This window comes from Gorilla gorilla, chromosome 20, assembly GCF_029281585.2.
Source record: "Gorilla gorilla gorilla isolate KB3781 chromosome 20, NHGRI_mGorGor1-v2.1_pri, whole genome shotgun sequence".
NCBI lineage: Eukaryota > Metazoa > Chordata > Mammalia > Primates > Hominidae > Gorilla > Gorilla gorilla.
Window position 1 is genome coordinate 8,999,648 of NC_073244.2, and position 24,487 is coordinate 9,024,134.

Sequence of the window (24,487 nt, forward strand, 5' to 3'; positions counted from 1 at the left end):
GGACTTGGGCTTTAATTATGGGACATCTTCGGGAAGTTTTTTTTTTTTTTTTTGAGACAAGATTTCACTCTGTCGCCTAGACCAGAGGCAGTGGTGCGATCCTGGTTCACTGCAGCTTTAATATCCCAGGGCTCAACCGATGCTCCCACCGCAGCCACCGAGTAGCTGGGACCAACGGTGCACACCAACCACTCCTGGCTGATTTTTTTTTTTTTTTTTTCTCAAACAGAGTTTCACTCTTGTTGCCCAGGCTGGAGTGCAATGGCACAATCTCGGCTCACTGCAATCTCCGCCTCCAGGGTTCAAGCGATTTTCCTGCCTCAGCCTCCTGAGTAGCTGGGATTACAGGCATGCACAACCATGGCTGGCTAATTTTTGTGTTTTTAGTAGAGACAGGGTTTTCTCCATGTTGATCAGGCTGGTCTCGAACTCCTGATCTCAGGTGATCCACCTGCCTCAGCCTCCCAAAGTGCTGGGATTACAGGTGTGAGCCATCGTGCCTGGCCTGTTTTCTTATTTTTTACAGCAATGGCGTCTCACTATGTTGCCCAGGCTGGTCTCCAACTCCTGGGCTCAAGTGGTCCTCCTGACTCTGCTTCTCAAAGTGCTGGGATTACAGGTGTGAGCCACCACGGCCAGCACGTATTATTATTATTAATATTATTGATGAGTTTCATACATAAAGGATCACGGGCACTTTAGAGCTGGGAGATACTTCAGTATTTCTCCTATCCTGTCATTATCAGTGCGAGCCAGTCTCCCTCCTTGTTGATGACATTATTGATGAGTTACATACTTAAAGCACTTTGTCTTGCTCTTGATTAATTATTATTAGTGTTGTTATTATTAGTTTTGTTTTTGTTTTTGTTTTTGTTTTTACCAAGACGGAGTTTCACTCTTGTTGCCCAGGCTGGAGTACAATGGCACAATCTTGGCTCACTGCAACCTCCGCCTCCTGGGTTCAAGGGATTATCCTGCCTCAGCCTCCCGAGTAGCTGGGATTACAGGCACCCCCCGCCACCGAGCCCAGCTAATTTTTGTATTCTTTAGTAGAGACGGGGTTTCACCGTGTTAGCCAGGCTGGTCTCGAACTCCTGACCTCAAGTGATCCACCCACCTCGGCCTCCCAAAGTGCTGAGATGACAGGCGTGAGCCACCGCGCCCAGCCATATTATTAGTGTTATTAATATTATTGATGAGTTACCTACTTGAAGGATCACGGGCGCTTTCAACGACAAGCCCCCTACATTACCCCAGCAACTTTTGACATTCTTCCGGCCGATGCCCTCCGCGGGAGCCGGCGGGGTCCCCTGGGAAGCCGGCTAAGTCCCGTCCCGCCCGCAGCTCCGCCCTCGCCCACCCGTAGGCGGGGCTCGGGGCCTTCCGGCCTCAGTTTCCCCCCGCGGCCCGGGGATGCGGGGAGGCGCCGGCTGCCCCGCGCGGCGCGGCCGCCAGGGGCCGCTGCGGAGCCGCCTTTGTGGTCCCGATGCCGGGGCGGGCGCGGGCGGGAGGAGGGCGCGGGGGCCCGGGAGGGAGGCGGGAGGCGCGGCCGCCGCTCCAGCTGCGAGTCCGCCCGCCGCCCGCCGCCGCCGCCGGCTCGGTCCCGCGCCCGCCATGGCCCGCCTGACGGAGAGCGAGGCGCGCCGGCAGCAGCAGCAGCTCCTGCAGCCGCGGCCCTCGCCCGTGGGCAGCAGCGGGCCCGAGCCCCCCGGGGGGCAGCCCGACGGCATGAAGGACCTGGACGCCATCAAACTCTTCGTGGGCCAGATCCCGCGGCACCTGGACGAGAAGGACCTCAAGCCGCTCTTCGAGCAGTTCGGCCGCATCTACGAGCTCACGGTGCTCAAAGACCCCTACACGGGGATGCACAAAGGTGGGCGCCCGGCCCCCTCCCCCCTCCCCCTCCCTCCGCCTCCCACCCCACCTTCCGGCATCTTCTCTCCCCCATCACCATCCCTCCTCTGCTCACCTCCCTCCTCTGCCTGCCTCTGCCGGAGCATCGGTTCTTACCCCCTCCCTCCCACCCACCCCTCCTCCCCTCTCTGGGGGTGCAGCTGACAGATCCGAGCGGGCCCCCTCCCCTCCTCCGCCCCCTCTCCCTCCCTCCCCACCTTCCGGCATCTCCTCTCTCTCTCCCTCTCTCTCTCCCTCTCTCTCTCCTTTTCTCTTCTCTCCCATCTCCCTCGGCCTCTCATCCTTCCCCCCACAGCACCCTCTCTCTCCCTCCCTCCCTCCCTCACCCTTCCATCCCCCAGACCCCCACCCCTTCCTCCCTCCCTCACCCCACTCTTTCCTGCCCGTTTGCCAGGGGAGCCTCGGGAACGCCGGCACCCCTCCCTGCCCCCCCACCCCCATTCATTCAGCCTCCCCAGGCCCCGTCGGGGAAGTTTGCACCTGCGGACTCCATTGCTTTGGTTATTTTCACAAAGCCAGGCCGGCGGGGCAGGTCCGGCCGCGGGGGACACGGATGCCCAGGACCCCAGGCTAATCGGTAACTACAAAGGAAGACGGGTTGGGGGCGCCCGGCTCGGGGGAACGCGCCCGCCTCGCCTGCCTCGGGTGGCGGAGAGGCTCCCGTCGCTGCCCACCCCCTGGCCCCACCACCTCCGCGTGGATCAGCATTCTCTCCTCCATTTCTCTGCCCTCCCCCTCCCCCGCCTCCACCTTGGGCTCAAGTTGAAACTGGCCGAGCCTCTTAGCAATGTGTTGGGGTCTCAGGCCCAAGACAATGAGCTTGGACGTGTCCATCTGGGCAGAGCCCAAATTCTGGGGTGGACAGGGAGGAGGAGGGAGGCGTGGGCGGCCTCAGGCCTGTCTGCCTCCCTCCCACCGGATTCTCCCTCCCATGGCATCCCGGGTGGGGGTGTCCAGCAATTGTATCCCCAGCCCTTGGTTCCCATCATGGGCCCAGCGTCTGAATTGGGGTGGCTTTGACAGCCTTCCGGTCAGGTGTTGGGGACTGGGGGTGCCACTTCAAAGGCTTTGTGCTGGACACCCCCGGCCCTCCCCCTCCCATCCTCCAGGAAGACCCTGGAGAGGCCTTGGGGAAGGACCGGGGCCCATGACCTATTTTACACCCACTTTTTCCCCGGCGCTGCGTGCCTGGTAAGCATGAATGCATGTTTATTGAATGAATGAATTGAATGAATGAATGAATGAATGAATGAAGGGGTTCAAGAAGGCCCTAGGGAGGGTCTGGTGAGATGGGGCCCGGCCTGTCACTTCAGCTAGACCCTCCAGCTGGTTATCTTGAGGGAGGAAAGAAACCCCTCCCCATTCCCCATCTCTTTTCAAACCCAACCATCTCACACGCACACCACACACACACACACACACACACACACAAAATTGGGCTTGAAAAATCTAACTCCTCCGTGTGGCCTAGGAGGGCAGAGGGGCTCCCATGCGGCCCCCGTAAGTCAGTATCTGGAGTCCAGAGGTGATAGGTGGGCTTTTCTCACAAGCCCCCACCCCTGGGTACACCCAGAGCACCCATTTCTAGAAAGATTCCCGTGGGAATGGGGGAGTCCACGTGGCCCCCCCAAACGGTTGCATTGAAAGGCCGCTGGTTGAGCTCTAGGTCAGAGAGACAGGTGGGGGTTCAGGGACTGGAGCATCCTGGTGATTCTTCTTCATCTTTTTTTTTTCCTTCTTATTTTTAAATCTCTGGGAAACCTGGGCACGGGAGAAGTGAGGGGTGAAGGAGGGGCTGGGGCTGGGTTTTCACCTGGCCCTGAGCCTCAGTTTCCCTGCTGTCAACAGAGCAGGACCATGACGCATCCCCAGTTCTTTTTTTACAGGTTGGAGAATGTTGGGGTCCCTGGGGTACCGCGGGGGTATTTCCCATTTGCGGGCTTTCCTTGGAGGGTGAGAATTGAGAAGCCGTGTGCACGACAGCCGGCAATCACCCTCCACTTTTTAGGGGTCCCAGGTCTGTCTGTGTGTGAGATACAGGGGCTTCACCTCGTGTTGAAAATGGGTCCAGTACCCTCGGGGAAGTGAATCCCCACCTGCATGGGGCCTGGCTGGACTTCACCTGGTCTTTGCCTGCAGGTGCTTGGCACGAAGGGGTGGGGGGGTGTCTTCAGAATCAGCATCTGTGATCCAGGTTTGCGTTTGTGGCTCAGCTGTGTGACTTCTGGCTAGTGACTGCCCCTCTCTGGGCCCTCTCTGGGCTTTGGCTGAAGGGAGGTGGAATGGTGAATGGGAAGTCAGGATTTTTGGGGAGAGGAGTGAGTTCAGACACCTGCCACCAACATGACCTTATTAGGGCTGTTTCTGGGAGCCCTGACGTGGTATAGTGTGCCTGTTCAGAGTGGCAGGGCCTTGGGGGTATGGACCCCAGGCCTGGAGAGAAATCCCTTTCCCTGGATGCCCCGCGGGGCCCATGAGACTGGGCACAGGAGATCTGTAAGGAGTGGGGTGGGATGAGAACACCCTGGAGGTGCACCCGGCTCCTGGTACAAGCCCAGAGGGGGTCAGCTGGTACCACCTCTAGCCCTTCCTTGGTGTCCAGGCTGCAGGGACTTGTTTGATTTCCCCATGGAAGCCATCGCCATGGAGGTGGGCTCCGAGTGACAGCGCATTTCTGGGAAACTGAGGGCTGGAGAGACATACCCTCGGTCCCACATTTACCAGAGCTAGGCCCCCATTACCCCCCCTGCCTTCCTCCCAGGCCAGGAGAAGCAGCTGTGCCTGTATCTGTGTGACATAGGGGTGACAGTTTCCCCAAAGCCAAGAGTGAGGCCCCCAGAGATGGTGCTGGGGACGGAGGGGCCCGTGACACCTGACAGCCACAGCTGGCCTGGCCGAAGGTGGCGTGGGGGCAGCCAGATTCCTAGAGGCCATGCTGAGACTCAGAGAAAGGCAGGAGGCCTCATCCAGGAGCGGGGCAGGGGTAGGGGGAGAGGGATGCGTCGTGGTGGTCTTCCGAAAGAGGGCAGGCCCTGGGGCGCTGGGTTTGTTTTTAAGAGAGAGAGAGAGAGATGAGGACACACAGAGAGAGAGAGAGACACGCAGGGAAAGAGAGACAGAGAGACCCACAGAGAGACAGAGACAGAGAGACACAGACAGGGAGGGGGCTGCAGAGAGATGCAGGCCCACAGGAAGACCACAAGCCTGCTCCTGCCAGAACTCCGCATCCAGAGAGCAGGGACCTCCCCCAGGAAGGACCCCCACCCCAGGCCAGGGGACCTCCCCCAGGAAGGACCCCCACCCCAGGCCAGGGGCTCAGGCCAAGAATTGGAGGCTGGGATTGGGGCTCCCGCTGGCCCCCCTGCAGTTCCTGCCCCGGGGACCCTCCCTCCAAGGCAGGCACCTCTGGAGCTGTGGCTGCCCCTGTCTACGGATGGTGGCTGCCTGGGTGCCCACCCTGCCAGGGGAAGGTGCCCACGGTGGTACTGGTCCGCCGCTGCCACTGGGCCCCCCGTTTATGGTAATCGCATATACATTTGCATGTTAATGACAATATTTGTCTTAAAGCGGAGGTTGCGCTGGGGGACGGTGCAGGTGGGGGGGGGGCCCGGCGGGGGCCCGGGTGGGGGCCCGCGGTTTCCATGGGAGCACCAGCTGCCGGCTCGACTCGGGAGGGGGGGAGGAGGAGGCTGTAGCAGGCTGAGCTCTGAGGCGTGAGATTCCGCGTGTGACGCACCAGCCCCAGGGAGAAGGCGGGCTGGGCGGCCCGGCGGGGGGACCGCGGGAGCAGTTGGCACTCCTGGTGGTGGTGGGGACAGCGGCAGGGGGCTGGGGGCGGCTGGCAGGGTTGGCCGGCATGTGTGTATGTGTGTGTGTGTGTGTGTGTGTGCACGCGGGCGCACGCCTGGGAACGACTCCTGCCAGGGTGCTGTGTGGCTTCAAGCTGGGCGCGCCCCTCTCTGTGCCTCATTTTCCCCTACTGCATATTTTCTCATTTATTTAACAGACTTTCATAAGGCCCCGGAGCCTCACAGCTGTGACTGTGACATCGTTTCTGCACCTCCCTCCCCCCGCCCCCCGCTTCAGGCAAAGAGCATTTATTGAACGCCTACTGTTTTCCAGCATTTATGCAGAGCTGGGCATTTGGTGTGAACAGAATTCCTTATAGGATTCATGATGGAGTGGGCTAGATGTTAATCTGTCTACCTGTATGACCAACATTTATTGAGAGCTTGCTGTGTACCAGGCCCTGTTCTAGACCCTGGGCTACTGGGTTGGGCAAAACAGATAAAATCTGCCATCTCCATCCCCCATCCAGACCTCCCCTCCCACCAGATTCCAGTTTAGGGGACGGAGACAGCTGAGGAACTGGGCTTACAAGGCACCGAGCTCAGGAATATGATGGCAAAACACACACCAGCAGTGACAGCCCAGAGGGGGGCCCTGCCCCCGCAGGAGTGGAGGCCAGGAGGGCTGCCTGGAGGAGGCAGTTAGTGTAGGAGAGTCGTTGAGAGCTTGGAGATGAGATGAGTCTGGTTTCCCTGCATCTTGTGGCCTTGGGCAGATGTCTTCATCCCTCCAAGCTGCAGTGGGTCTTCCCGTTTCAGAGGAAATGAGGGAGGTGAGAGCAGAAGTGGCAGGGAGAGCAGAGAACGGAAGAGGCTGTTGGCATGGGGCCGGGCACAGAGTATGTGCTTGGTCAATGGGAGCGGGCTTGTTACATGACTACGCTGAGGCCCGAAGCGTGAGGAGGATGCACTGACGGGGAAAGGTGTTCCTGATAATGTGCGAGGGCCCAGAGGGGCACTAACTCCAGGGAAGCTCAGGTGCAGGGAGGATGGAGTTTTTGCCCTGGTAGGAAAGGAGCAGAGGGGCTTGGGAGCTCAGGGTCCCCTTCTTCTATGGGGCTCACCTGTTGAGGCTCTTCCGAGGGGTCTTAGTTTGGGGCTGGACCCGGGAGGTTATCTCTGAAGTGGGCTTGTGTCTCTCTCTTTCACCCCTCAAATTGGCAAGTGAGGCCTTGGCCATTGGAAACACCTGGTAGGACCACACTCATTCATTCATTCATTCATCCATTCATTTATTCATTCACACAACACTTCTTGAAAACCCTCTGTGGCCTTACCTCATACTGAGCAAGAGGGGCCTGAGGCCAGAGCTAGACATTGGCACCTATAGTCTAGTGATCTGGCTTGGGTCAGAGGGAGGGATGCAGGATTGAGGGAACTGGATAATGAAGCGGGAGCTCTGCCTGGAGGAGGGGCATTAGAAATGGGGCTTTGAAGGATCGACAGGAGCTTTCCAGGTGGAGAAAGCATTTTATTTATGCATTCACAGAAACACTTACTGTGTTCCAGGCCCTATGATGGGCATGAAACACAGCAGTGAACAAGATAGGTACATGTCTTGACTTCCTGGATATAGGGAGAGGGAACTGGATCTATGAAGGCCTGGAGGCATGAAGAATTTACACAGCTAGGGTAGAGGACGGATTAGGTGAGGCGTGGGAGATGAGACTGGAGAGTCAGCATGGGCTGGACCAGGAAAGCCTCTGATGCTGGACTGAGCTTGGACTCTTTCCTGAGGGCACTGGGGAGCCATGGAAGAGTTTAGGGCAGGGAGGAACTCAGGCAGACCTGCATGGGAAGCGGGCTTCACATCCTATTAACTCCCATTGCCACCACCAGCCTCTTCCCAGCCTCCCAGCCTTGCTCAAAATATGCTCATTTCCTTCACACCTGGATGGACAAAATAGAAGCTTCCAGTTGGGGTGAGGCCCACAGTGTGGGAAGAGAGAAATACAAAGAAGCAGATGTGTGTTCCGATTACATTGGCTCTTAGAGAACCAAGTTCCCCTCCTCCATGTGAACCACAGGAGGAGATCGGAGCCCAGAGAGGGGCAACACCCAGCCCAAGTCATACAGCAGTACAGCTGGGCTTCACGCCTCCCAGCCTGAGCTTTGACCCGCTCTGGAAGGAAAAAAAAAAACATGATTTTGGAAACATAGACCAGGGTCAGAGCCATCCAGGGAGGCTGGCTGTCCTTGAACTTAAGATGATCAGGGCCAAAGGGAGGGGCTGTTAGGTTTGGAAGACACTGGCCTAGCAGGAGTCCAGTTGGTCTGGAGTCATAGTCAACATCAGTGATATGTAAGCTCTAGGAGGGCAGAAACTGTGTCTTGTTTGCCATTTGGAAGTGAGCTTGTGGATGAACAAGGGCATGAGGAAATGAGACAATCTGGGGATTGGAGAATGGATGGGCTGGCTAACGGATGGAGAGATAGATATGTGAATCAATGGATACAGACATGGATGGATGGATGAATGGGTGACAGTGACTCTAGATATGAGTGGATTTGATGGATAGAAAAGTGGGTAGATCAGTGGAAGGTTTGAATGGATTGATGGATGGGTGAATGGATGGATGGATGGATGGATGGATGGATGGATGGATGGATGGATGGGTGGATGAATGGATGGATGGGTGGATAGATGGATGGATGGTAGATGGGTGGATGGATGGGTGGATGGGTGGGTGGATGGATGGATGGATGGATGGGTGGATGGATGGATGGATGGATGGATGGATGGATGGGTGGATAGATGGATGGATGGTAGATGGGTGGATGGATGGATGGATGGATTGGTGGGTGAATGGATGAGCAGGTGGGTGGATGGATGGATGGATGGGCGGATGAATAGATTGGTGGATGATGGAGCGATGGATGGGCATATGGATGGGTGGGTGGGTGGATAGATGAGTGGATGGATGGGTGGATGGATGGATGGGTGGATAGATGGATGGATGGGTGGATAGATGGATGGATGGTAGATGGGTGGATGGATGGATGGATGGATTGGTGGGTGAATGGATGGATGGGTGGATAGATGGATGGATGGTAGATGGGTGGATGGATGGATGGATGGATGGGTGGATGGATGGATGGGTGGGTGGATGGATGGATGGATGGATGGATGGATGGATGGATTGGTGGATGAATGGATGGATGGGTGGATAGATGGATGGATGGTAGATGGGTGGATGGATGGATGGATGGATGGGTGGATGGATGGATGGATGGGTGGATGGATGGATGGATGGATGGATGGATGGGTGGATGAATGGATGGATGGGTGGATAGATGGATGGATGGTAGATGGGTGGATGGATGGATGGATGGATTGGTGGGTGAATGGATGAGCAGGTGGGTGGATGGATGGATGGATGGGCGGATGAATAGATTGGTGGATGATGGAGTGATGGATGGGCATATGGATGGGTGGGTGGGTGGGTTGGTGGGTCAAGGAGTGCATGGATGGATGGATGGGTAGGTGGGTGGATAGATGAGTGGATGGATGGGTGGATGGGTGGATGGATGGATGCATGAATGAATGAGTGGATGAGTGAATGAATAGATGGATGGATGATGGGTAGATGGAGAAATTAATGGTTGGATGGATGGATGAAAAGATGGATGGGTAATTGGTGGATGGAATACTAGATAGATGGGTGAGTGCATGGATGAATGGATGGATGGATGATGGATAGAAGATGGGACAGACTGAAGGATGGAAGGATGCTTCCTCAACCTTTACTACCTTCCTCCTCACCTGGTGAATACGAATGTTCATAACCTTTGCTCTCAGACAGGCTTGGTTCCAATCCTGGCTCCATTTTTTAATTTCTGTGTAATCCTGAAAAAGTCACCTCATCTTTTCTGAACCTTAGCTACTTTGTAAAAGAGAAGTAATGCAGATAGCTAGTTCACAGAGCAGTTGTCAAAATTGGAACTAATTTATATGATGTGGCCAGGCGTGGTAGCTCGCACCTGTAATCCCATTGCTTTGTGAGGTTGAGGTGGGAGGATCCCTTGAGGCCAGGAGTTCAAGACCAGCCTGAGCAACACAGCTCTACAAAAAATAAAAACCATATCCAGGTGTGGTGGTGTGCACCTGTAGTCCCAGCCACTCAGGAGGCTGAGGAGGGAGGATTGCTTGATCACAGGAGTTAGAGATTACAGTGAACTATGATCGCACCACTGCATTCCAGCCTGTGTGATAGAGTGAGGCCCTTTACAGAGTGAGTCTGTAAAGAAAAAAAAACGTGGTGTGATTCGTGTAATTAACCTGAATAATGACTTGCATATTGTGTGTTCTCCATAAATGGTCAGGCAGTCAAAATAGTCAACAGGCTGGCTGCAGTGCATCACGCCTGTAATCCCAGCACTTTGGGAGGCTGAGGTGGGAGGATTGCTTGAGCCCAGGAGTTCCAGACCAGCCTGGGCAACATAGCAAGACCCCTTCTCTACAAAAAATAAATTTAGGCTCGGCGTGGTGGCTCACGCCTATAATCCCAGCACTTTGGGAGGCTGAGGTGGGTGGATCACCAGAGGTTGGGAGTTCGAGACCAGCCTGACCAACATGGAGAAACCCCATCTCTGCTAAAAATACAAAATTAGCCGGGTGTGGTGGTGCATGCCTGTAATCCCAGCTACTTGGGAGGCTGAGGCAAGAGAATCACTTGAACCCGGGAGGCAGAGGTTGTGGTGAGCTGAGATCATGCCATTGCACTCCAGCCTGGGCAACAAGAGTGAAACTCCGTCTCAAAAAAAATAAAAATAAAAATAAAAAATAAATAAATAAATAAGTTTTAAAAAAAGCTGCACGTGGTGGCATGTGCCTAGAGCCCTAGCTGCTTGGGAGGCTGAGGTGCGAGGATGGCTTGAGCCTGGGGAGGTGGAGGCTACAGTGAGCCATGATTATGCCACTGCACTCCAATCTGGAAAACAGATCTAAACCCTGTCGCAAAATTAAAAAGGCAACAACTTTATTAAGTCTGTATTGTGTGCCAGCCATTGAGTGAGGCTTGAGGACATAAAGCAATTCAGGGGATAGGACAGACTGACGATAAACTAGGAAACAAATAAAGTTGAAATAGGTGTGAGGTGCTGTGAACAAACTAAAGATGTGTGTTGGGAGATGACAGCTTTCCTTGGGGGCCAGGGATGGCCTTTCTAGGAGGTGACGTTTGAGACGAGACCTGAATGACAGATGGGAAGGCTCTTATTCTACAACCAAGGGAAAGGCGTGCCAGGAAGAGTGCAGAGGCCCTGAGGCAGGACCACCACATCTGGTGTGTTGGAGGAACAGCAAGGAGGCCCTTGTGGCTGGAGCAGAGTGAGGAGGGGGAGACAGGGAGGAGAAGAGGGCAGAGAGGGAGTGGCGCAGGTCGTTGAGCGGGTTCTGTGTGTCTTGGAAGGACTTTGGTTTTTACCCCAAGAGAGGTGGAGCCATGGAGACCTGTGGCAGGGGAGGGATAGGGTCTCTTAGGGGAATCTGGACAGTGTGGATTCTGGGTCCTCCATTTTTTAGATGGGGAAACTAAGGCACAGAAGGCCCTAGAATGTGTCAGGAAGCTTCTGCCACTAGGCTTATGCCTGGCTCTTCTGAGGAGCTCCTGAAGACGGCGGCGCCTGGAGGTAGCTGGAAGACAGAGTGGAGCAGGCCCCTCAGTGCCCTCCCATTCTCCCAGCAGCCTTTGAGGGTGGGGTCTTTATATCCAAGAGGATTTGCATTCTTGTCCCTGACCCTCCACTAGGGGGAAGGACCAGAGGGCGTGCCTCTAGCAGAGCTAAGAGCCACCAGAAGAACTTTGTACACATAGGCAAATGGAGGCCCAGGTACAGGAGGGGTCAATTCACCAGCTCTTGGCAAGGGAGGTGAGGAAGAGGAAGGGATCTAGTGATGTGGTTCGTTCTCTCTCCCTCTCTCCCTCCCTCCCTCCCTCTTTCAAGAGATTAGCATCTCACTATGTCGCTAAGGCTGGTCTCAAACTCCTGGGCTCAAGCAATCTTCCCGCCTTGGCCTCCCAAAGCATTGAGATCGTAGGTGTGAGCCACCGCGCCCAGCCATGATGTGGTTCTCAATGGGAGTTATTCTAGGACACTTGGCAATGTCTGGAGACATTTGTGGTTGTCATGATTTGGGGGTGCTTCTGGCTGCGAGTGGTGTCGAGTGGGTGGAGGCCAGGAATGCTGCTCAATACCCCACAGCGCCCAGGGTGACAGATGATCCGGCCCCAAGCATCCGCGGTGCAGAAGCTGAGAAACCCTGGTCCAGGGTACACCAGTGACCTGGCTTGGGCAGTTGGCGCACAGTGCAGTGTCCTGGGGATGAGGCCTGAAGGTACCTAGGACAAAACCTGGCAATGCCCTTGACTTCCCTCTCTCACAAGAACAACCGCACCTCCTGTCCCTCCATCAGCAGATTCTGATGGCTCTGCCTTCAAAACCTCTCCAGAATCTGCCCACTTCTCTCTCCTCTGCCTTCACCTGGTCCAGCCCCCTCATCCCTCACCTGGACCAGTGCAGTCCCTGTGCCCTTGTCCCTGGCTCCCACCTTCTCGCCCCACAGTCTGTCCTCCCCGCAGCAGCCACCAGAGAGCGCCTGTGAGCACCTGAGTCAGGACCCGTCCCTCCTCTGCCTGCAGCCCTCCCTGGCTCCCACCTCAGAGTCAAAGCCCAAGTCCTCCCGAGGCTCACAGGGTCCTGCGTGACCTGCCCCATCCCCTTCATACCATCCCCTGCCCCCTCTCTCCTCCTCACTCCCTCTGCTCCAGCCACACTGGCCTCCTTGCTGTTTCTGCAACAGGCAAGGCGTGGTCCTACTCCAGGACCTTTGCATGGGCTGTGCCCTCTGCATAAATGTTCTTCCCCCAGATACTCACATAGCTCCTTCCTTTCTCTTCTGTAAGCTTCACCTTTTTTTGTGAAACCCCTGTGATGGCAGGATTTGTAATCTAGTCCCTCCCAGAACTCCAAGTTCCTTTTTCTTGCTTTCCTTTTTTTTTTCCTGTGCAAGTGAAGACCTCTAACGTACTATATATATCACTTTTAATTTTATTTGCTTTTTCTCCTTCCTAATAGACTGTAAGCCTCATTAGCACAGAGATTTTCACCTTTGTGTGTACTGCTGTGTCACCAGTGCCTAAAAGAGTGCTTTGAACATCACGCGAGGATGGATGGATGGATGGATGGATGGATGGATGGATGGATGGATTGGTGGATGGATGGATGTGTGGACAGATGGATGGGTGGATGGATGAATGGGTGGATGGATGGAAGGGTTTGTGGATGAATGGGTGGATGGATGGATGGGTGTGTGGTTGGATGGATGGATGGATGGATGGATAGATGGATGGATGGATGGATAGAAGGGTGGGTAGGAGGATGAGTGGATGGATGGGTGGATGGATAGATGGGTGGATGTGTGGATGTGTGGATGAATGATGGGTGGATCGGTGAGTGGGTGGATATATGGATGCGTGGATTGGTGAATGAATTGTGGGTGGATAGGTGGGTGGGTGGATGGGTGGATGGTGGGTGGTGGGTGAATGGGTGCATATTTGGGTGAGTAGGTGGATGGATGGATGGGTGGATGAATAGGTGGGTGGGTGGATGGGTGAATGAGTGGATGGATGGATGAATAGGTGGGTGGGTGGATGGGTGGATGAGTGGATGGGTGGATGGATGTGTGGATGGGTGGATGGGTGGATGAGTGGATGGGTGGATGGATGTGTGGATGGGTGGATGGGTGGATGAGTGGATGGGTGGATGGATGTGTGGATGGGTGGATGGATGAATGAATGGATGGGTGGATGAATAGGTGGGTGAGTGGATGGGTGAATGAGTGGATGGATGGATGAATAGGTGGGTGGGTGGATGGGTGAATGAATGGATGGATGGATGAATAGGTGGGTGGGTGGATGGGTGGATGAGTGGATGGGTGGATGGATGTGTGGATGGGTGGATGGGTGGATGAGTGGATGGGTGGATGGATGTGTGGATGGGTGGATGGGTGGATGAGTGGATGGGTGGATGGATGTGTGGATGGGTGGATGGATGAATGAATGGATGGGTGGATGAATAGGTGGGTGAGTGGATGGGTGAATGAGTGGATGGATGGATGAATAGGTGGGTGGGTGGATGGGTGAATGAATGGATGGATGGATGAATAGGTGGGTGGGTGGATGGGTGGATGAGTGGATGGGTGGATGGATGTGTGGATGGGTGGATGGGTGGATGAGTGGATGGGTGGATGGATGTGTGGATGGGTGGATGGGTGGATGAGTGGATGGGTGGATGGATGTGTGGATGGGTGGATGGATGAATGAATGGATGGGTGGATGAATAGGTGGGTGAGTGGATGGGTGAATGAGTGGATGGATGGATGAATAGGTGGGTGGGTGGATGGGTGAATGAATGGATGGATGGATGAATAGGTGGGTGAGTGGATGGATGAATGAATGGATGGGTGGATGAATAGGTGGGTGGGTGGATGGGTGGATGAGTGGATGGGTGGATGGATGTGTGGATGGGTGGGTGGATGGATGGATGAATAGGTGGGAGGATGGTTGATTGGATGATGGACAAGTGGATGGGTGGACAGTTGGGTGGGTGTATGGATGGGGAAATTTCTGGTGTAGTGATGGGGACTGAAGCCATAGGAGTCAAGATGCCTGGGCGAGAGATCTGGGGTCCAGAATGAGCCTCAAGGAACCCCCCTATGTCAGGCTGTGCAGAGGAGCAGGCAGCACGGAGGCTGAGGAGCCACAGCCAGCAGGGCTAACCTCATTTGGAGGCAGCGTGGTTGACATAGGGTCCAGGAGGAGGACACCAGGGCCTCAGAACAGGAATCAAGGCATTTATGCGTGCATTGAGGGACAGTAAAAAGGGGGCAGAGAGCCCGTCTGTCTCGGTTTTCCTAGTGAAGTTGGGGAGAACTTTGGGCTGGGAAGGTAGAGGAGGAAGTGGAGAGGATGAGCAGCAAAGCTGAGTAGGTGGAGAAGGGAGGGTCCTGTGTCCTTTTCAGTGCATGTGTGGCCTCGTGGTTCCCATTTGGTGGATGAGACTGTGAAGGCTCAGAGAGGTTAAGTGGCTGGCCCAAGAGCACACAGCAGAAAGGTACTGAGCTGGCTTTGATCCTTATCTCCAATCACTAGATTACAGAACTGAGTTAAAGACTAAAAACTTGGGGACCCCTGCCATGCAGGGGGTTCGGGATCAAAGGGGTTGAGATGGGAGGGGGGATCCTGGCTGGGGAGAGAAGAAGAGGATGAACAGCAATGTATTCCTTGTCTCTGTTTCCCCACCACCATCGGTGCATCGTAGGTGCTCAGGAATATTGAATGACTCTGAGCTAGGCATGGCAGGGAGGGGAAGGACAAAAATGAATCTAGGCCAGGCGCGATGGCTCACGCCTACAATCCCAGCACTTTGGGAGGCCGAGGTGGGTGATCACCTGAGGCCAGGAGTTTGAGACCAGCCTGGCCAACATGGTGAAACCCCATCTCTACTAAAAATACAAAAAACTAGCTGGGTGTGGTGGTGGGCCTGCACCTGTAATACCAGCTACTCGGGAGGCTGAAGTGGAAGAATCGCTTGAACCCGGGAGGCGGAGGTTGCAGTGAGCTGAGATCGCGCCACTGCACTCCAGCCTGGACGACAGAGCAAGACTCCATCTCAAAAAAAAAAAAAAAAGTAAAGTAATAAAGAATGGCTACTCCGGCCAGGCGTGGTGGCTCACACCTGTAATCCCAGCACTTTGGGAGGCCGAGACGGGTGGATCACGAGGTCAGGAGATCCAGACCATCCTGGCTAACACGGTGAAACCCCGTCTCTACTAAAAATACAAAAAATTAGCCGGGCATGGTGGCAGGCACCTGTAGTCCCAGCTACTCGGGAGGCTGAGGCAGGGGAATGGCGTGAACCTGGGAGGTGGAGCTTGCAGTGAGCCGAGATCACGCCACTGCACTCCAGCCTGAGTGACAGAGCACGACTCCATCTCAAAAAAAAAAAAAAAAAAGGAAAGTAATAAAGAATAGCTACTGCATAGAGCAGCCGCCTGGGCTGCTTGTTGGCAATTTTTATGGTTACTCCTTGACCATATGCTAAACAAGAGGTGGATTATTCATGAGTTTCCCGGGAAAGGGGTGGGCAGTTCCTGGAGCTGAAGGGTCCTCCACTTTTAGGATAATTTGCAGACGTTGCCATGGCGTTTGTAAACTGTCGTGGCGCGGGTGGGAGTGTCTCTTAGCATACTAATGCATTATAATTAGCATGTAATGAGCAGTGAGGATGACCAGAGGTCACTTTCACCCCCATCTTGGTTTGAGTGGGTTTTGGCAGCTTATTTACCACATCCTGTTTTATAAGCAGAGTCTTTATGACCTGTATCTTTTGATACCGTTCTGCCAACCTCTTATCTCATCTCGTCATTAAGAATATCTAACTTGAGGCCGGGCGCGGTGGCTCACGCCTGTAATCCCACCATTTTGGGAGGCCGAGGCGGGTGGATCACGAGGTCAGGAGATCGAGACCATCCTGGCTAACACGGTGAAACCCCGTCTCTACTAAAAAATACAAAAAATTAGCCGGGCGTGGTGGCGGGCGCCTGTCGTCCCAGCTACTCAGGAGGCTGAGGCAGGAGAATGGCGTGAACCCAGGAGGCGGAGCTTGCAGTGAGCTGAGATCTTGCCACTGCACTCCAGCCTGGGCGAAAGAGAGAGGCTCTGTCTCAAAAAAAAAAAAAAAAAAAAAAAGAATATCTAACTTGGCCGGGCGCCATGGGTCACGCCTGTAATCCCAGCACTTTGGGAGGCCGAGGCAGATGGATCATTTGAGGTCAGGAGTTCAAGACCCAGCCTGGCCAACATGGCGAAACCCCCTCTCTACTAAAAATAAAAAATTAGCCGGGCAGTAGTGGCACGAGTTGTAATCCCAGTTACCAAGCTCCTATTCAAGATGGAGTTGCTCTGGTTCAAACGCTTCTGACAGTACTTCCCTCTGATATCCCCCAAACCCTGAGATCCCGCAGGGCCCAAACCAGGGTTCATGTCTTTCTTCCAAAGTGCACCTCCTCCTGGGTTCCTACCTGGGTTTGTTGTCCCAGGGCTTTTGTAACAAATGACCACAAACTGGGGGGCTTGGAACAGCCTCTCCCAGTCCTGGAGGCCAGAAATCAGCTATCAAGGTGTGGGTAGGGCCTCACTTTCTCCAAGGGGAGGGTCCTTCCTGCCTCTTCAGCTTCTGGGGACTCCGAGTGTCCTTGGCTGATGGATGCATCACTGTGGTCTCTGCTCCATCATCTCTGCGTCTGCGTCTCCTCTCCTCTGTGTTATAAGGACACTTGAGGCCGGGTGTGGTGGCTCACGCCTGTAATCCCAGCACTTTGGGAGACTGAGGCAGGCGGTTCACTTGAGGTCAGGAGTTCGAGACCAACCTGGCCAACATGACGAAACCCTGTCTCTACTAAAAATACAAAATTAGCAGGGTGTGGCGGCGGGTGCCTGTAATCCCAGCACTCAGGAGGCTGAGGCAGAATTGCTTGAACCCGGGAGGCGGAGGTTGCAGTGAGCCAAGATCACACCATTGCACTCTAGCCTGGGCAACAGAGCGAGACTCCATCTCAAAAAAAAATAAAAAATAAAAATTAAGGATGCTTGTCCTTGTGTTTGGGGCCCGCCTTCATCTAGCATGACTTCATCCCAAGTTCCTTATTGAAATCTGCAAAGTCTCTTTTTCCAAATCAGGTCACATTTCAGGTTCCAGAGTGGCTATATCTTTTTAAAAATTTTATAAAATTAATTTTAATTTTTTTGAGACAGGGTCTCACTCTGTCACCCAGGCTGGAGTGCAGTGGTATGATCATAGCTTGCTGCAGCCTCGACCTCCCAGGCTCAAGGGATCCTCCCGCCTCAGCCCCTTTAGTAGCTGGAACTACAGATGTGAACCACCACACCCAGCTGTTTTTTTTTTTTTTTATTAGAGAGAAGGTCTCACTACATTGCCCAGGCTGGTGCAAACTCCTGAGCTCAAGCAATCCTCCCGCCTCAGCCTCCCAAGTAGCTGGGACTGCAAGTGTGCGCCACCATGCCCGGCTAATTGTTTTTAATTTTTACTGGAGATGGGGTCTCACTGTGTTGCCCAGGCTCGTCTCAAACTCCTGGGCTCAAGCCATCCTCCTACTTCAGCCTCCCGAGTACCTGGGACTACAGATGTGAGTCACCATGCCCGGCTAACTTTTTTTTTCAGTAGAGTTGGGGTCTCACTATGTTGCCCAGGCTCAGGATGGATGTAGCTCTTTTTCAGGGAGCCACCATTCAACCCATTACATCCTCACACCCTACCATCCAAGCGCATCCCAGCCATCCTTGCCTCCTCCCTCCCCTCCCCTCGTCCCCCACCAAAGCCCTACCTTAGATTTTCCTGTCTTTGTCCCCACGGCCCACTGGGGTAGTCTTCACCTTCTCCCATCCTTACCTTGACTCTGCCCCCTCACTGGCCTCCAGCCTTCTGTCCTGCACTCCAGTCCCTTCTTCATGCTGGCCCCAGAAGGCTCTTTCCCACACATGCCTCTGACTATGCCCAACCCCTGCTCAAACACCTTCCATGGCTCCCCACTGCCCTTGACATCAGTCCAGCAGTTCTTTGCCTGTTTCACCCTCATCTGTCCCCTCCAATGGCATCCCCCATCTCCTGCAACACACTTTTTTTTTTTTTTTTTTGAGGCAAGAGTTTTGCTCTGTTGCTCAGGCTGGAGTGCAGTGGCGAGATCTCGGCTCACTGCAACCTTTACCTCCCAAGTTCAACTGATTCTCCTGCCTCAGCCTCCTCAGTAGCTGGAATTATAGGCGCATGCCACCACACCCAGCCAATTTTTGTATTTTTAGTAGAGACGGGGTTTCATCATGTTGGCCAGACTGGTCTTGAACTCCTTACCTCAAATGATCCGCCCGCCTCTGCCTCCCAAAGTGCTGGGATTACAGGCATGAGCCACTGCACCTGGCCTTTCTTTTTCTTTCTTTCTTTTTTTTGAGACGGGGTCTCACTCTGTCATCCAGGCTGGAATGCAGTGGCATAATCTCGACTCACTGCAACCTCTGCCTCCCGGGTTCAAGAGTCATTCTCGTGCCTCAGCCTCCTACATAGCTGGGACTACAAGCATGAACCACCACACCCAGCTAGTTTTTGTATTTTTAGTAGAGAGGGGGTTTCACCATGTTGGCCAGGCTGGTCTTGAACTCCTGACCTTAGGTGATCCACCCGCCTTGGCCTCCCAAAGTGCTGGGATTACAGACGTGAGCCACCGCGCCCGGCCCTACCACACACTTCTGAAAGCCTATGTCCCACACACTAGGCAGGCTCTTCTTCTATGGCCCCAGCTCCAAGAATCATCCTTCAGGAAGCCCTCTCCAAGCAGAACCAGGATGGCCTCAGAGCGTCCCCAGCCCTGCCCTTCTCTTGGCCTGGGCTGACCACACAGGGTGTGGAGGGGACAGGAGTGTCAGGCTCTGCCTCCTCCTAGCAGGAGGATCACAGAGAATCACTTCCCAAAAAAGAGCATTTTCCTGGGCTGGAGACTGGAGTGTCCTTTCGGGCTGAGGTGCCCAGCTGCCCGGGCTGGAGAAACTTATCCATTGAACAGATCTCATGTTCCCCAAGGATCCCCCACCTTGATCCCCAATGTACCCTTGGGTCTCGAGAGATTTGTGTGCACTGCATTGTCTATGAACTTGAAGATCAGTTCTTTTTTTTTTTTTTTTTTTTTTTGAGGCGGAGTCTTGCTCTGTCACCAGGCTGGAGCGCAGTGGCACCATCTCGGCTCACTGCAACCTCCAACTCCCCGGTTCAAGCAGTTCTTCTGCCTCAGGCTCCCGAGTAGCTGGGATTACAGGCACGAACCACCATGCACGAGCCACCGCGCCCAGCTAATTTTTTTTTTTTTTTTTTTTTTTTGTATTTTTACTAGAGATGGGGTTTCACCATGTTGGCCAGCATAGTCTCAGTCTCCTGACCTTGTGATCCACCCGCCTCAGCCTCCCAAAGTGCTGGGATTACAGGCGTGAGCCACCGCGCCCGGCCTAAAGATCAGTTCTTGTCCAGGCTTTGAAAATAGGGTGGGTGCAGATTGCCAATCACTGAGCATTCTGAACCGTTGATCCCAGGTGGGACTTTCCTGTCTACCCCCTCCAGAACCCCAAGGCTCTCCAGGTGTGCAGCAAAGCTGCACACCTGCCTCTGGTGCCCTTGCCATCTGGGGCAGGTGTGTGGGGTGGGAGTGGCTGGGGCTGAGACACGGTGAGAGGCTCACCTGGCATGGGTGGGGGATAAGCTGTGGCTCAGGCTGAGGCTTCCTTCAGGGGATCCCTCTGGGTGTAGGATGCAACCAACCAGAGCTCTCACAGTGGAAATGGGATCCACAGGGCCCTCAGCATTTGATCCAGCGCCATGTTTCTGACAAAGGCAGCACCAGTTTGTTATTGTTGTGTGTTTGTTTGAGACAGAGTCTCCCTCTTGCCCAGGCTGGAGTGCAGTGGCGCGACCTCGGCTCACTGCAACCTCATCTTCCGGGTTCGAGCAATTCTCCTGCCTCAACCTCCCGTGTAGCTGGGACCAGAGGCGCGCGCCACCACACCCAGCTAATTTTTGTGTTTTTGGTAGAGATGGGGTTTCACCGTGTTGGGCAGGCTGGTCTCAAACTCCTGACCTCAGGTTATCCACCTGCCTTGGCCTCGCAAAGTGCTGGGATTACAGGCATGGACCACCATGCCCGGCCCCAGGTGGCACTATTTTAAGGTTATTTCTAGGGAAGCAGGTACGGCAAGAGGCTGTGTTCTTCCTCATATTACTCGGGGGAGAATTTTGGAAAAGATGCGAACGCCAGGCAGTGGATCTCAGTGGTTAGTGCATGGTCTGCGGAGCTAGACTACCTAGATTTAAGCCCTCGACATTTGGCCAGGCACGATGGCTCGCACCTGTAATCCCAGTGCTTTGGGAGGCCGAGGCGGGCAGATTACTTGAGGTCAGGAGTTCAAGACCAGCCCGGCCAACATGGTGAGACCCCGTCTCTACTAAAAAATACAAAAAATTGGCTGGGTGCAGTGACTCATGCCTGTAATCCCAGTACTTTGGGAGGCCAAGGCGGGCAGATCACCTGAGGTCAGCAGTTCAAGACCAGCCTGGCCAACATGGTGAAACTCCATCTCTACTAAAAATACAAAAAAATGGCCAGGCGCAGTGACTCACACCTGTAATCCCAGCACTTTGGGAGGCTGAGGTGGGTGGATCATGAGGTCGGGAGTTCAAGATCAGCCTGGCCGAGATGGTGAAAATCCTGTGTCTACTAAAAATACAAAAATTAGACAGGCATAGTGGCAGGCGCCTGTAATCCCAGCTACTTGGGAGGCTGAGGCAGGAGAATCGCTTGAACTCGGGAGGCGGAGGTTACAGTGAGCCGAGATTGTGCCATTGCACTCCAGCCTGGGCTGGGATTGCTCTGTTGAGCAAGACTCCATCTAAAAAAAAAATTAGCTGGGCTTGGTGGCACGTACCTGTAATCCCAGCTACTCAGGAGGCTGATGAAAGAGAGTCATTTGAACCTGGGAAGTGGAGGTTGCAGTGAGGTGAGATGGTGCTGCTGCACTTCAGCGTGAGCAACAGAGCGAGACTCCATCTCAAATAATAATAATAATAATAATAATAATAATAATAATAATAATAAAGCCTGGACATTCTACTTACCACCTGTGTGACCTTGGGCAGGCCACTTCCCCTCTCTGTGCCCCCATCTCTCATCTGTAAAATGGGAACAATGCCAGCAGCTACTTCATAGGGGCTACTATGAGTATTAAATGAGTTAGTATAGAGTATAAGCTTATTCTTTTCTTTTTCAGTTTTTTCTTTTTTTCTTTGGTTTTTAATTTTTTTGTTTTGGGGTATTTGTGTATGTGTGTGTTTTTTAATTTTTTCTGAGTATAAGCTTATTAACATTAAATATCAATGGAGTTTTTTTGAGACAAGGTTTTGCTATGTCGCAAAACCTTGGCTGGAGCCCGGCTGGAGCACAGTGGCACAGTCATGCCTCACTGCAGCATCGACTGCCCAGGCTCAAGCGATTCTCCTGTCTTGACCTCCTGAGTAGCTGGGACCACAGGCACATGCCACAACACCCAGCTAATTTTTAAAATTATTTGCAGAGATGGAATTTGACTACGTTGCCTAGGCTGGTCTCGAACTCCTGGGCTCAAGCAATCCTTCTGCCTCAGCCTCTGAAGGTGCCGGAATTCCAGGGGTAAGCCACCACACCTGGCCCAGTGGACTTTATTAACATCACTGCACGTCTGTGCTGATGGGGAACTGTACGAGTTTGCAGGCGCTGCCGTAACCACACACCACAGACACGGTGGCTTAAACAACAGAAATTTATTTTTGCTCAGTTCTGGAGGCCAGAAGTTTGAAATCAAGGTGTTGGCAGGGCTGGTTCCTTCTGAGGCTGTGAGGGAGCGTTTATTCCAGGCCGTTCCCCTGTAGCGTTCCTTGTCTTGTAAAGGCATCGTCCCATCTCCGCCTCCTGTCCCCCTTCACGTCCCCCTGCCTGTGCGTGTCTCTGTGTCTATTTTTCCATTTTTTATAAGGGCATCAGTCTTATTGGATCAGGGCCCACCCTGATGACCTCATGTTGACTAATTCCATCTGCAATGACCCCGTTTCCAAATAAAGTCACATTCGGAGGTCCTGGGGATTAGGACTGCAAATGATGAATTTGGAGAGGGGGAGAAGCACATTCAGCCCATAACAGGAACTGTGAATCAAAGCTCTATTTATCCAGGGGTGGGTAAACATTACGCATTTTCACCAGCTAGAAACGACAAGCAAAGAGGCCAAGAAGAGATTGGGCCAAGAGATCACGGAAGCCATAAGGAAGATTTTCAGCACCAGGGACAGCGTCAGGGCGGGCTTTTGTGAGCACGCGTCTGTGTGTGGCGTGTGCATGGGCCTGTGCGTGCGAGTGTGTGTGTGTATGGTATGCATTCAGTATGTGTGTGTGCGTAGTGTATATGGTGTGCATGCATTATTGCATCGTGTGTGTAGTGTGTGGTGTGTGCATCTGTATGTATGTAGTGTGTGTGGTGTGCATGCATTGTGTGTATGTGTGTGTGGTGTTTGCATGCATCTGTGTGTGTGGTGTGCATGCATCTGTGTGTGTGTGTGCATGCGTCTTGTCTGCGTGTGTGTGTAGTGTGTTTTGCATGCATTGCGTGTGATGTGTGTGGTATGTGCATGCATCTATGTGTGGTGCATATGTGTCTTGTCTGCGTGTGTGTGCGTGTGTGGTGTGTGTGTGCATCTGTGTGCATAGTGTGTGTTGTGCGTGCATTGTGTGTGTAGTGTGTGGTGTGTATGCATCTGTGCATGTGTGTGTGGTGTGTTGTGCGTGCCTTGTGTGTAGTGTGTGGTGTGTGCATGCATCTATGCGTGTGTGTGTGGTATTTGCATGCATCTTGTCTGCGTATATGTGTGCGTATGTGGTGTGTGTATGCATCTGTGCGTGTGTGTGTGTAGTGTGTGGTGTGTGTATGTGTCTTGTCTGCATATATGTGTGTGTGGTGTGTGCAGACATCTGTACGTGTGTGTGTAGTATGTGGTGTGTGCATGCATCTTGTCTGCACGTGTGTGTGCATGTGTGGTGTGTATATGCATCTGTGCGTGTGTGTGCATGTGTGGTGTGTGCATGCATCTTGTCCACGTGTGTGTATGTGTTGTGTGTGTATGCATCTGTGTGTGTGTAGCGTTTGGTGTGTGCATGCACCTGTGCGTGTGTGTGTGTAGTGTGTGGTGTGTGTTTGCATCTGTGTATGTGTGTGTGTGTGATGTGTGTATGCATCTGTGCGTGTGTATGTGGCGTGTGTATGCATCTCTGTGTGTGTGCGTGTGTGTATGCATCTGTGTGTTGTGTGTGGTGTGTGTATGCATCTGTGTGTGTGTGTGGTGTGTGTATGCATCTGTGTGTGTGTGCATGTGTTTGTGTGTATGCATCTGTGTGTGTGCGTGTGTGTGTATGCATCTGTGCGTGTGTGTGTGTGGTGTGTGTATGCATCTGTGTGTGTGTGCGTGTGTGTGTGGTGTGTGTGTGTGTGTGTGTGTGTGTGTGTGGTGTTTCTTTCCCTTTCACTGCAGAGCTCCCAGACCCTGGGGCTGATGGCCTTAAATGTTGCTCAGGGCACCTACCCACTCCCTACCCTCCTAGGGCCACCACCCTCCAAACCCTGCAGACAAGGAGTCCACAGGCAAAAAAAAAAAAGGAACCTAGGAAGAAGGTTTTTTACCCTTATTTTACATCTGCCTGTAGCCCAATTTCTTGCCGATTAAACCTGATTTCTCTCAGGCCTTAGGGCGCGTTGTCTTAGTGTAGTTCTTTTGAAGAGCTTGGGGAATAAAATTCGGAAAACAAACATCAAGAATAGACCGTCACATACAACAACGACAACAGGAAAGATGAGCACATAGACTCTGTGAAGAGCTCCCCCAAAGTGACAAGGTGCCCAGCTTCATTAATAGTTCTTGGAAGGTGCATTAAAAGCTCAATGAAATACAACTGCACGCCCACCTTAATGACTAACATTTAAAAGGTTGGCAAAAACCAAGCATTAGTGAAGATGAAGCACTAATAGAGCCCGACATAGGCACAACCCACTTCAGAAAACGATTTGAAGGAATCGATGAAAGTTAAACAC

General features: G+C 53.4%; 1 protein-coding gene across 3 annotated transcripts in view; it reads left to right on the forward strand.

The window, feature by feature from the left end:
• The first annotated feature begins 1,515 nt into the window (after nt 1-1,515).
• Nucleotides 1,516-24,487, forward strand: part of CELF5 (CUGBP Elav-like family member 5) — a 74,425-nt gene continuing 51,453 nt past the window's right edge. The window contains exon 1 of one of the 3 annotated variants that reach the window (XM_055371219.2): nt 1,516-1,873. In XM_055371219.2, coding sequence (XP_055227194.1) covers nt 1,615-1,873 — 259 coding nt within the window. In that variant the 5' untranslated portion in view covers nt 1,516-1,614. The remainder of the gene's footprint in view (nt 1,874-24,487) is intronic. The other 2 variants (XM_055371218.2, XM_055371217.1) reach the window with 2 other exon arrangements.